Below are 14,534 nucleotides of genomic sequence, written 5' to 3'. Positions count from 1 at the left end.
TATTTAACCCTTTACCACTTAGAAACGTATTTATAGAGAATACTAGGTTTGCGTTGAATGCAGAGAAGTTTATGTTGCGAGGCTTAGAACGCCGGGAGCGCGAGCCTTGGCAAGCGCCATCGGTGTTCGAGCCGAGCAACATAAACTTCTCTGTATTCAACGCTAATCCTAATATTCTATTTACCCCTTTTGATTTTTTTTTCAACGTGACATTTAACATAAATAGATCTAATAACCGTAACAATAATTTTAATTCATTCTTAAAAGCGCTTAAAATCTAACGAATAACCATGCGTAGTGATATAAATGTAGATTGTTCTGGTACGCAAAAATAGTCTTTAAAAAATCACACACAAACTGTAAAACAAATAAAAATATCACCATATGCCTCGATTCAATTTTACGCAGCATGAGAATTGTTACACATTACGACCGCGAAAAGAAGATTTTACTTTAAAGGGGCCTTTTCACAGATTTTGGCATTTTTTAACTTATTCATTAATTGCTTTATATCGATAAATGTAAACATTGGATCGTAAAAGCTCCAGTAAAAAATCAAGAATAAAATTTAAAAAAGGAAAAGAACATTTCCCGGACCAGGTTTCGAACCAGTGACCCCTGGAGTCCTGCCAGAGTCCTGAAGTAAAAACGCTTTAGCCTACTGAGCTATTCCGCCAAGTACATTTTGACGTATTTTATACCTTATATAAGCAATCTTCGTAGTTTCACAAAATTTAACGACAAAAACAGAACTCTCCAAATTATTCGATCGTTTCGCGTTGCAACGCTTTATAATTTTTAGGTTTTAAAATCGTCAAAAGATGCATATAATGGCTATATTAGACCATGGTAAATGTTCAGTTTCACTGTTTCCTCACAAATATCATAACTAAAACAAAAATTTGCGAATCTGAAACAACTTTTTTCAATTTTGTCAATTTACCAAAGCGTGAAAAGATCCCTTTAATACTATTCATTTTATTTTCGAAAGAAAATGATCAAAATCCAATATGGCGGCGATTGCTCCTGAAACAATGATGTCGATTTCAACATACATGTACATGTAGATTTACACACAGAGTCGTTCTAAACATAAATTATCAAAAGAACTATACTCGCCTTATTTTTTCATGGACGCTGCAGATTTTGATGGCGCCTAGATCTAACCTTCACCTCATGTAGTGTGTGACCCAACACATTGAAGATAATCCGTCACAATTCTATTAATTTTTGAAACACTTGTTGCAAACGGTTTATTCTTACTGAATAGACTTTCTTTGATAAAATAACAAAGACAAAGTTTATTCATCAAAGAAAATACCCTTACGTTTACTTACAGCCAAAAGCAAAACAATTCGAATAGACTACTGAACCAAATTACACACCCATCAATATGTTCTACACACACAATTCCACATCCAAATATGCACGCAAATTCTGAACATCAATAACACGAATAAGCTAGATCTACATGTAGATCTTAATCCTTCGTCTCACCGGTTCCATCCGAGGTAAGTAGATTAGTCCATAGAATATGCACTTCATATTATAATTACATCCAGGATAAATGTACGCGGAACATCTCATACTAGTTTCGTGTACACCAGAAGATGACATCACATATTTTGGAAAATGACGCAATAAGTATGTCATTTTATGACGCCATCAATTAGCTGATTCATTATACGGATGGCGAAAAATTATGTCCTTTGACTAGATTTAAAGGTTGTGGTTCGTATAATTTTGAAGCTAAAGTTTTCTCGACTCTAGAGATTTCTTATGAAAAATCATTCAGTGGTAAAGTAAAAAGTAGTCCGTGCACGCGACAGGTATATTAAACAAGGTGGGAGACAGGCAAGTTTATTCCACAAGGTGTTATACCGTCAATGTCGGTATAAAAATGGGATAAAACCCTTTACCACTCAGATACGTATTTAATCCTTTACCACTTAGATACGTACTAAACCCTTTATCACTTAGATACGTATTTTAATCTTTACCACTTAGATACGTATTTTAGCCCTTTACCACTTTAATACGTATTTTAACCATTTACCACTTTGATACGTATTTTGACGCATTTATAGTCCCTTTGAAAGTTACATTTAATTTTTAAAGGATTCATTTCCAACCCGTAGTTACTGGTGAGTAGCAAACAGCATAAAACCTGAACAGACTGCGACTTACTCGCAGGCAGTTCTGGTTTTATGCTGGTTGCAAAAGCCGTTTTCACTTTACTTCTTATGTGGAAAATGGATAGTTTTATACCCATTATCCATAATTAAGCTCCCGGCAGTGGGCCTAAAAACTTCTGGATCGGTGCATACGATCTCGTCAATGAAGGAACGTGGGTCTGGGTCAAGAAAAACGAGTACGTGAGAAACGGCTTTCAAAACTGGGCCGTGGGGGAGCCGAACGGTGGAACCAGCGAGAACTGTCTGGGGCTGTATCTGTATGACAATCTGCAGTACAAATGGAACGACGCCACATGTAAACTTGAAGAAGGGTTTATATGCGAAGTCCCGTAAGTTTTGAAGACGTTTATGCAAATATTTAAAGAAAACCATAATTGGAGATGCAAGAGATTAAAATAGCATTTAATGGCTTGAGCAAACACATTTGAAATAATTCTACCCACCTCAAGGTCTACCATTCCAGAGGTCCCCGGTTCAAATCCCGGCCGGGGCACTGGAAATTTCAGAAATGCTTCAAGTGTTTCCCACCCAACTAGAGATGTACTGGTATGAAACCCAGGTAATTCTCGCGTGTATCGGTGCTATACACTGAGCACGTAAAAGAACCTAGGTATCTATTCGCAAAGAGATAGGGTATCGCACCCGGATTCCTTGTATCTCAATACTGTCTCTTCTGCTTGCTGTCTCTTCAGCAAAACCAAAGGACCCCATTGGAAATAAGTGCTTGCACTTTCATGGGTTATCTTTGACCGCAAGGTCAAAATAAATACATACAAATACATACATACAAAGAACATATGTTAGACGACTTATTCGTGTTTTTAGTGAAGTTTGTATAATGTGTAATACAAAATGATTTCATATCGATCTATTCTGCTCAGTAATTTGTCTTTAGTATTTATTGCGTAGAAAATATAAAATACATTTAAAACTATGAAATACTCTTCAAACCAACTTAAAATATTACTTAGATAAACATTACTTTTACAAAGCCTGACCAAATAAAATTAATAAACACGAGTAAAATTCAATACAAATTATGTTGTTGTTTTTAGCTCACCTGATTGCTCAGGTGAGCTTTTCTGACCGGTCTTTGTCCGTCGTCCGTCCGTAAACATTTGTTTGTAAACACTCTAGAGGCCACATTTCTTGTCCAAATGAGTTCAAATGTGGTTCCTGTGTGTTGAAAAACATGGCCGCCAGTGGGCGGGGCAGTTTTCCTTATTTGGCTATAGAGAAACCTTGTAAACCTCTAGAAGTCACAATTTTTGACCAATCATCATGAAAAAAGGGCAAAACATTGGTTTTATTGATTTCTTGGACGAGTTCGAAAATGGTCCAGATCGGTGAAAAATCATGACCGCCAGGGGGCGGGGCAGTTTTCTCTATATGTATATAGTGAAAACATGGGAACACTCATAGAGTCACATTTTTGGTCCAATGTTCATGAAATTTGGTCAGAACATGTGTTTTTTGGATATGACCGTTGAGTTCGAAAATGGTTCGGATCGATAAAAAAGCATGGCCGCTGGGGGGGGGGTCATTTTCCTTATATTTATATAGTAATAAGAGCTTTTGAACACTATATAGTTTATCATGTCAAGGGAAGTAACTGCAAATGAAAAATTATGTTGAATTGACAGAGTTGTCTCCCTTTTTAAAAAAATTGTTTTATGCACAAGAAGATTAAGTGAAGTTAATTATAAATGATAGTATTACATGCTGGAAGATAGCAAACGTTTGAATATGCTTATTATTGTTTGATGATTCTGTACAATATGGCATTTTTTTGTCAAACAATTAAAGCGAGACTATAAGATTGTTATATGTGTTAAATTGTAATATATTAGGCAAGATATTGAAGACGAATTTCATTAAATGCAGCAAAGACAAATTAGCGCCCCGAGCTGATGGTGACGAAGATATTTCGTACATATTTTCCTACAATAACCGAAGCATTCGTCTTTATATTAGGATCGGAGTTAGTGTTCGTGTGTCGAATGCAAAGACATCGCTGCAGGAATTTAAAAACAACCATTAAACTAAATTAAGATTCACATCGTACATGCATGATATACATTCTGGCGAATTCGACTGTACAGACATTTTCGATTTTAGAATTAAATATCTCGCTTATTTCGCATTTTTCGACACATGTTCTTCTTAAGTTTTATTTTAAATTATATTGAAATGTATGACCTTGTTAACACTCTAGAGGTCACATTTATTTTCCGATCATCATGAAACTTGGTCTGAAGATTTGTCCCAATGATATCTTGGATGAGTTCGAAAATAGTTTTTGTTGCTTTAAAAACATGGCCACCAGGGGCGGGGAATATTTTCTTATATGGTTGTATATGGCTTTAGTAAAACATTGTTAACACTCTAAAGGCCACATTTATTGTCCAATCTTCATGAAATTTGGTCAGAAGATTGGCCTCAATGATAATTTGGATGAGTTCGAAAATAATTATGTTTGCTTGAAAAACATGGCTTCCAATGGGGCGGGGCATTTTTCCTTATACGGTTATAGTAAAATCTTGTTAACACTCTAGTTTTATTTAATCCAGTTGCCCAATTTTCATGAAATTTGGTCAGAACATTTGTGTCCTGTGTAGTAAAGTTTGGTGTTATTATGACAGTATTATGTACCATTAACTGTTTTATTTAATTTTTCATAACACAGAATTTTCATAATTAACAACTATTTTAGTCATTATTACTTATGGTAAGCCTATCAACTAAGAGAAATGAAGACAAGATGTACACAATTTTGCAGTATCTATCTCCATTGTTTAACCTGCTGAGTCATATTTCCCAATCTATTTTTAGTTCTGCTCTAGAATTTGTTAGACCCCAGATATTGATCATTGCAGTGTGTAACTATTTACCACTCAGCTTACTGACCCTCTCACTGTGCTGTATGCCAGATGTTAATATCAGTGGTCAGTAATAAAAGCTGGTTGAACTGTTTGATATATTTTTAGCTCACCTGATTGCTCAGGTGAGCTTTTGTGACCGGTCTTTGTCCGTCGTATGTCCGTCCGTCCGTCCGTTAACATTTGCTCGTAAACACTCTAGAGGCCACATTTCTTGTCCCATCTTCATGAAACTTGGTCAGAAGCTTTGTCTCAATGAAATCTCGGCCGAATTCGAAACTGGGTTGTGCCGGTCAAAAAACTAGGTCACTAGGTCAAAAAAAGAAAAAGCGTGTAAAAACTCTAGAAGTCACATTTCATGCGCAATCTTCATGTTACTTTGTCAAAATGTTTGTCTTAATGATATCTTGCTTGAGTTCAAAAGTGGTTCCGATCCGTTGAAAAACATGGCCGCCAGTGGGCGGGGCAGTTCTCCTTATTTGGTTATAGAGAAACCTTGTAAACACTCTAGAAGTCACACTTTTTGCCCAATCATCATGAAAGTTGGTCAAAACATTGGTTCAATTGATGTCTCGGATGAGTTCGAAAACGGTCGAGATCGGTGAAAAAACATGGTCGCCAGTGGGCGGGCATTTTTCTCTATATGTATGTAGTGTTAGTTTTCCCTATTTGGCTATAGAGAAATCTTGTAAACACTCTAGAAGTCACAATTTTTGCCCAATCATCATGAAAGTTGGTCAAAACATTGGTTTTATTGATATCTCGGACGAGTTTGAAAATGGTCGGGATTGGTGAAAAAACATGGCTGCCAATTGGCGGGGCATTTTTCTCTATATGTATATAGTGAAAACATGTGAACACAGTTAAAGTCACATTTTTGGCCCAATTTTCATGAAATTTGCTCAGAACATTTGTTTCCTTGATACGAGAGTTGAGTTCAAAAATGGTTCCGGTCAGTTGAATAACATGGCTGCTGGGAGGGGGGCAGTTTTCTCATTATGCCCCCCCCCCCTTTCGAAGAAGAGGGGGTATATTGTTTTGCTCATGTCGGTCCGTCCGTCCACCAGATGGTTTCTGGATGATAACTCAAGAGCGCTTATGCCAAGTATCATGAAACTTCATAGGTACATTGATCATGACTCGCAGATGACTCCCATTGATTTTTAGGTCACTAGGTCAAAGGTCAAGGTCACGATGACTCGAAATAGTAAAATGGTTTCCGGATGATTACTCAAGAACACTTATGCCTAGGATCATGAAACTTCATAGATACATTCATCATGACTCGCAGATGACCCCTATTGATTTTCATGTCACTAGCTCAAAGGTCAAGGTGGTCCAAAGCAGTAAAATGGTTTCCGGATGATAACTCAAGAACGCTTATGCCTAGGATCATGAAACTTCATAGCTACATTGATCATGACTCGCAGATAACCCCTATTGATTTTCAGGTCACTAGGTCAAAGGTCAAGGTCACCCAAAATAGTAAAATGGTTTTCGGATGATAACTCAAGAACGCTTAGGCCTAGGATCGCGAAACTTCATCGGTACATTGATCATAACTCGTAGATGACCCCTATTGATTTTCAGGTCACTAGGTCAAAGGTCAAGGTCACGATGACCCAAAATAGTAAGATGGTTTCCGGATGATAACTCAAGATCGCTTAGGCCAAGGATCATGAAACTTTATAGGTACATTAATCATCACTCGTAGATGACCCCTATTGATTTTCAGGTCACTAGGTCAAAGGTCAAGGTCACGGTGACCCGAAATAGTAAAATGGTTTCCAGATGATAACTCAAGAACGCTTATGCCTAGGATCATGAAACTTCATAGGTACATTGATCATGACTCAAAGATGACCCCTATTGATTTTCAGTTCACTAGGACAAAGGTCAAGGTCGGGGTGACCTGAAATAGTAAAATGGTTTCTGGATGATAACTCAAGAACGCTTATGCCTAGGATCATGAAACTTCATAGGTACAATGATCATGACTCGCAGATGACCCCTATTGATTTTCAGGTCACTACGTCAAAGGTCAAGGTGACCTGAAATAGTAAAATGGTTTCTGAATGATAACTCAAGAACGCTTATGCCTAGATTCATGAAACTTTTAGGTATATTGATCATGACTCGCAGATAACCCCTATTGATTATCAGGTCACTAGGTCATAGGTCAAGGTCACAGTGCCAAATAACGTATTCACACAATGGCTGTCAAGAACACGGTGACTCAACTTAGAGAAATGGTTTCTGGATGAAAACTCAAGAATGCTTACACCTAGGATCATGAAACTTCATAGGTATATTGATCATGACTCGCAGATGAAATAATGATGAAACTTGACCAGGATGTTTGTCTGGACAATATCTAGGTCAAGTTTGACATTTGGTAAAGATTGAATGAACCGACTCCTCTCAGGTGAGCGAACTAGGGCCATCTTGGCCCTCTTGTTTAAATGGATACTTCACTATAGATTCAATTCATGTATTCATTAGATATAATATTGTTGACAACCATTGAAATCCAGTACAGATAATTGTAACGCGCTATGTTTATAAATTATGTGTTCTATAGGGTTCTATTTAAATCCGCCTCAGGAATAAATAATAAACACACACTATTGCACTTTTTAACTATATTATACTTTTATTACACTAAAGTTATTTAAATATTTCACAATATACTTTACTTTTCAATTAAAGCATTAAAACAACTCTTTTCTATTATTCCTATTGTTTCTATAAAAATATTTCCATGTTTATGCTGCTTTCTCTATATAACCTAAAATTTAACTGAACTAAAACAAAGCTTATTCTTACAGCTATTTTAATTGTCAAAACATGTATTCAATTTGCTACAGGAAACAAGAGCATGGTGAAATTAATTCTCTTTCAACAGAGTGATATTTAAAGTAAACAACAGGCAACACAATGTTGTTATTAATTTCATTGTTAAATGCTATCCATTAATTTCCCTGCAGAACATTCTCCCCTACCTTGATAAACTTTAGTTTATCAAAATGTCAAGTATACCAGATGTATGCTTACTGCTTATGCTCACTGAACAAATTTCAAAAGTATGCCAAATACTATATTCTATCAAATGCCGTAAGTTTAGGACTTACACTGTATTCTATCAAATGTTAACAGTATGACATATCTTCTGTACTATTTGCTTATAAAGATTCAGTGGAAGCGTTACTATTACTATACTAACTATAATTTACTGTAATATCATACTACAATACAAACGAGACACTTTAATCTACAAATTCTCAACTACACACAATCGCATTATTTTTATAAACAAAAACTGTAACATTTCACATGCATATATATGATCAAAGTTTGTAATAAAGAAACAAGTAATATACACTCTCTATCATCAAAATGTCATACAATGTATATTTAACTAAAATGTAATTACAAGACATAAAGCAAAATTTAAAGCTCTTCAGTTTCACAAAATGTTCACTATGTTTGTCTTCCCATAAATATGGATACACAGTTACTATTATGCGCTCTGAGTCAAATTGTAAATCTGCATATAAAACTTTTTACACCTAATAGTAATAGTTACTGTGGTTGCTTTGTGGATTATTATGCCACTTAACACAACAACCAACATTCAACTAGCTTATTTACACTTGCACTTGGTCTTGAAGCTGAGTTCATGCTCTAATCTTCTTCCTCTGGCACAATTAAACAAATTCTTGTAACTGATCTCTTCAAAACTGATTGTCCAATACCAACACTGACCGTGCAAAAATGACCATCAGCTCCTGGGAAAATCTCCACTATTCTACCAAGAGGCCATCGACTTCTAGGCTGCTCAGGATCGACAGCAAGAACAACGTCTCCTATCCTAAAGTCTCTGTGTTGTTGAAACCACTTCTTTCTTCCAGCAAGCATTGGCAGAAACTCTCGCAACCAACGTTTCCAGAAGTGTTTCACGAGTTCTTGTACACGTCTCCAGCGTTTAAGTGAGAGTGTTTGGTTTGTTCCGCTATGATTGTTCTTTTTATGGGCATCGTTCACAATTAACTCTGTAACTGGACTCTTTCTGGGTAGTAACACAGGATATTTTGTGTCATATGGAAGAAAGTCAGAGTACTTTAGTCTACTGTCACTTCTTATCACCCCTTCGGTGTCTAATCTTGGATTCAGTTTGATCAGTTTGCTGGAAATTCCTACTTTCTGATTCTTACTAAGTTTATCACACTCTTCTGCAAAATATCTTCTCTGTGTCTCTTTGATCATTTCAGTTTTGCTTTCTTCAATTTCAACTACATTCAATGGCCCATGGACTCGATCTTTTTTCTTCATTTTGCAGTCTTCAACAAATCGAATGACCCATGCTCGAATTCTAACAAGTTTTGTCCAATTTGAATATCTTTCCGGGCTAAGTCTCCACTCTTCTTGTGACACATACAATATACACAAATTTGTTTGTGCTGTTTTTCGCATTTCAAGTTTTCCATCATTACCCACATCAATTTTGCTCTTTGGCCATTTGTTTTCCTTTTCTTTAAGGAAGCTGGAGCCTTCCCACCAATTGTTTGCAACAGCAAGACTGTTAACATGTTAACCTCTTGACACATAGTCTGCTGGGTTTTCGTTTGTTAAAACATATCTCCATTGACTTGGATTTGTTTCTCTGTGAATTTCGCCAATTCTGTTTGCAACAAATGTTTTGAATTGTCTGCTGTTATTTTGTATCCAATATATGACATTCATGCTGTCCGACCATAATGTTACTTATTTGATTTCTATTTCAAGAGTTTTGCAAATCCTTGATGTTAGTTTTAAACCAAGTGTTGCTGCGAGTAGTTAAAGTCTTGGGATACAAGTAGATTCTGTGGGAGCAACACGACTTTTTGCAGCTACAAAGCGTACAGTCACATCCTCATTTTCATACTCACATCTCAAATATGTAACTGCTCCATATGCAATTGATGACGCATCTACACATGTATGAATTGACATTGACTTCAGTCGTGTTTCATTATTTTCGTTTTTGAGACAACGTGAAATCTTGATTTTATCTAAATGTTTAAGCTCTTCGAACCACCATTCAAAATTCAACTTCTCTGCTTCTCTTACGTTTTCATCCTAGTCAATCCCACTTAACCAGATGTCTTGCATGATTTGTTTCCCTCGCATTACATATGGCGCTAAAAAACCTAAAGGATGAAATATCCTACAAACAGTCTTCAATACATTTCTCTTTGTGATTTCATCTGGCATGGTCATTTCATCGCCGACTTTGAATATAAATTCATCATGTTTTGCTTGCCAGGATATTCCAAGAGCTTTAGTTGTTGGCAGATTTCCTGTTCCTAAATCTATTTCTGCTGCTCTATATTCTTCTGGTATTGTTTCTAACCCTTTTAGTGAGTTTGAAATCCACTTTCTAGCATGCATATCAGCTTTCTGCCACAGCTCTCTCAATTGTCTACATAGTTTTATTCCCTCTGTCACATTTTTCGTAGAATCCATGCTATCGTCCATGTAAGTAGACTTCAAAATTGTCTCAGCCGCCATCGGATATATGTCAGCATGCAGCACAGCATTATGTTGAGATACATACTGGGCTAGATATGGTGATGAGTTAACTCCGAACACTAAACGTGTGAATTCATATGTTTCGATGGGGCTTTCTGGTGATTCTCTCTATAGGAATCTTTGGTATTTTTGATCCTCAGTTGCTAGGCCAACTTTCAAATACATCTCCGCTATGTCACAAACAACTGCGTTCTGATATCTTCTGAATCTTAGCAACACATCAAACAGTTCTCTTTGCAATTTCGGACCAGTACTAAGGTGCTCATTCAAACTTGTGCCTTCATGTTTGGATGATGCATCAAACACAATACGAACTTTTGTTATTTCTTTTTCTGGCCTCACTACAGCAAAATGTGGCAAATACCATCCTTTTTCATTGTCCTTTCTTTCAACCTTCTTAATAAAGCCTTTCTCTTCATATTTCCTTATAATATCACTATACTCCCGCTTCAACTCAGGAGATTTTTTCAATTTTATCTCAGTGCCATATAGTCTGTTTAAAGCACTACTATAGTTGTCAGGTAATGTCTCTTTATCTAATTTCCATGGCAATGAAACTATGTATCTATTCTCTTTGTGTTCAATACTGTTTTCTATTTTAACCTGCACTTTCTTGTCTTCTAGTGACATTTGGTTACACTCCGTTTCACTTTCAACTTCCCAAACTGTTTCAATGAAGTCTCCAAGGTATTATTAGCATGGAACACAAACATGCTAGTGCTATGATGATTATTCTCTCTATTTATTGGCCCAACACATGTCCATCCAAGTGGTGTCAATTTAGCCACTGGTTAACCATCACCACCTACTATCTCTCCAAGTGATCTATGAAGATCCGCATAGTCAAGACCTATCAGTAAATCTATCTTCTTCTTTCTACCAGTACTTGGGAATTGTATGTCTTTAAGATGTGGCCACTGCTCTTTCATTATTTGCCAATTCACTGTTTGAAGTTTCCCAGTAACATTTCGTGTTGTTTGTGCTTCCATTGAAAGTTCAAATTCTCTATTAAAGCTCTGGAGTTTGAACATAACATTCATAGTGCTGAATCTATCGGATTTCCATTCATCACACTTACTTCAATGGTTTTTCTTTCACCTTGGAGTTGTAATTCACATGCAACATCTTCGTGTAGATAAGACGTAGTACTCCCGTCATCTAACAATGCATTGATGACTAATTCACGATTGCCTGCTGATACAACTACCGGAATGGTTCTCGGAGCAATACTTGATCTTTTATGAGCACTATATGTCTTCGAGACATCACGATTCATCAATGCATGCTTGAAAAGCTGCCTTCAATGCAGGGTACTTTGTGTTGTCACCAGTGGACATGGGGATCTTTACTCTTTGAAGTTGTTTCCACATATCTTTGCCTAATGCGGAATCCAATTTACTGCCGTCTTCATGGTCTGATTTATGATCATGGTCGGACTTGGAGCTTACTGTGTGGCCAGACTTGGAGCTTACTTTGTGGTCAGACTTGGAGCTAACTGTGAAAACTTCATAATATAAACTCATGAGTTCATCATACTGATTTTCAAAAATGTCAATTTCATTCAAAGTACTTGCCAATTCTGTTGAATCTTTCACCACTAAGGCTATGTCTTGAACACTTTGTACTGCCATGTCCATAGCCTCTTTAACCTTGTCAAGAGACTCTTTCGCCAGATCTTTGTTTGGCGTATCATCGCTTAAAATGTCTTTCATTTTATTACGCGCCCTTGTGAATGCTGCTTTACATCTAGATTTCTTCACTTTTAACTCTACCAAATTCTCGTGAGGGGCCTCTTGAGGGGTGTCTTCATCTTCTTTGTCATCCATTGTGAGATGTAGAAATAGGCAAACCTCGCTCTGCTACCAAATTGTTCAATAGGGTTCTATTTAAATCCGCCACAGGAATAAATAATAAACACACACTATTGCACTTTCAACTATATTATACTTTTATTACACTATAGTTATTTAAATATTTCACAATATACTTTACTTTTCATATAAAGCATTAAAACATTTCTTTTCTATATTTCCTATTGTTTCTATAAAAATATTTCCATGTCTATGCTGCTCTCTCTATATAACCTAAAATTTAACTGAACTAAAACAAAGCTTATTCTAACAGCTATTTTAAATGTCAAAACATCTGTTCAATTTGCTACAGGAATCAAGAGCATGATGAAATTAATTCTCTTTCAACAGAGTGATATTTAAAGTCAACAACAGGCAACACAATGTTGTTATTAATTTCATGGTTAAATGCTATCCATTAATTTCCCTGCAGAGCATTATGTATTCTTTAAAATCAGGAAGATTTTATTTATTTATTTTTTGTTCGTATAATTTTTAGCTCGGCTTTTTTCGGAGAAAACCCGAGATATTGTTATAGCCAGCTCGTCGTCCGCCGTCCGGCGTGCTAAAACCTTTACACTTTGCTCTAATATCAAAGTGCTTCCATCTACAACTTTGAAACTTCATATGTAAATGCATTTTGATGAGTTCTACACGCCACACCCATTTTGGGTCACTTGGTCAAAGGTCAAGGTGACTGTGACCTCTTAAAAAGAATTCTGACAAGCTTTTATTTATTTAAAACTGCCCCCGCAGCCGAGCGTTGGCACCCGTTAAGCGGTCCTTTTTTTGATCAGCGGTAATTTTGGCCTTATTTCGTTATGTTTATGCAGCATTGTACACGTCTTGAATTAGACACAATATATGTTATGCATCCCCTTTAAATGTTGTGTGTTACAGGTTTGAGCGCAGTGGCGCCGAAGTTGTCGAAAAGTAAAAACCACATTCCAATCACGATGACAATTCGGAATCAGTTTCCATTTTCAATATTGTATTAAAATCTAATACAAAATAAATAAATGTTAATAATTGTTTATTTTACCTGTTTGCAATATGTGTGAAATGACTATGGCAAAACTTAAAAATATGGAACACCAATAAATGTTTGTTTTTTACTGTTAAATAATTTTTCTTTTAAATCTGAGGTACATTAATACACTCTGTAATGTATGATGTATACGCATTAAGTGATGTATGTATTGCGAACTGTTTGCTTTGATAGTGCATTTTAATATATATTAGATAATTATGCTTTTCTTTTAGTAGATGAACTTATATGGTCCGTAAATGAGATTAGTTTCCAAAACTATTTAGCTTGCCAATATATGAGTTGTTTCCGTAGCCAGTGGACATTCTCTCGTGTGGTTCATAGGTGGTAAGCGTTTGGTGATATTAATTAGTAAAAACATCATTGTGAATGAAAAATAATCACATTATAACGAACTATCAACTAAAAAAAATTCACTATCAAATATATATAAAAATGTATTTAACGCGAAAAGACTCGACGACAGGGTGCATCGATTTGAACAACCATTACTTAATTTACTGTGCAGTGATATCCATAAACTTGGTCTTATTACACGCAGAAATGAATTTCCTTTCTGGAAATGTAGTTATCTTGCAATATTTTTTAAAAATTCTGGGTCAAATTTTAAGAAATAACACGATACACAACTTGCGTGACCTACTCGTTGTCGATCTGACCCGATTCAAGTACGTTGTAAATGTTGTTTTAAACGTGTTGTTTTACTCAATTCCCTTTAAATAATGAAAAATTTTGTTATGCAGGGTATGTGGTACTTACATATGTTAAAAGTAAACAAAATAACTCTTATGGCGTACGTTGCGTTTCTTGTTCGTTAACATATTTTTTGTTTTCTATTGAAACTAATACAAATATGCGATATCACATTAGAACTAGTTTATATCACATCTGATCTGCTCGTATGCATGTTAACCTCCGGAGCTTAGTCGGTCCGCAAACGTTCTGCGTACCTCAGTATTCAGCCTTTGTCCGTTTAAGTCTTGATTTCGAG

General features: G+C 36.0%; 1 protein-coding gene across 2 annotated transcripts in view; it reads left to right on the top strand.

Annotated features, from left to right (window-relative positions):
* Positions 1-13,526, top strand: part of LOC127851466 (perlucin-like protein) — a 111,028-nt gene extending 97,502 nt beyond the window's left edge. For both annotated transcript variants that reach the window (XM_052385262.1, XM_052385273.1), the window contains exons 4-5: positions 2,287-2,524; positions 13,396-13,526. In XM_052385262.1, the coding sequence (XP_052241222.1) occupies positions 2,287-2,524; positions 13,396-13,432 (275 nt within the window). In that variant the 3' untranslated portion in view covers positions 13,433-13,526. The remainder of the gene's footprint in view (positions 1-2,286; positions 2,525-13,395) is intronic.
* Positions 13,527-14,534: the final 1,008 nt, after the last annotated feature.

This window comes from Dreissena polymorpha, chromosome 1 (genome assembly GCF_020536995.1).
Source record: "Dreissena polymorpha isolate Duluth1 chromosome 1, UMN_Dpol_1.0, whole genome shotgun sequence".
NCBI classification, from domain to species: Eukaryota; Metazoa; Mollusca; class Bivalvia; order Myida; family Dreissenidae; genus Dreissena; species Dreissena polymorpha.
This window is presented reverse-complemented; position numbering and strand designations above follow the sequence as displayed.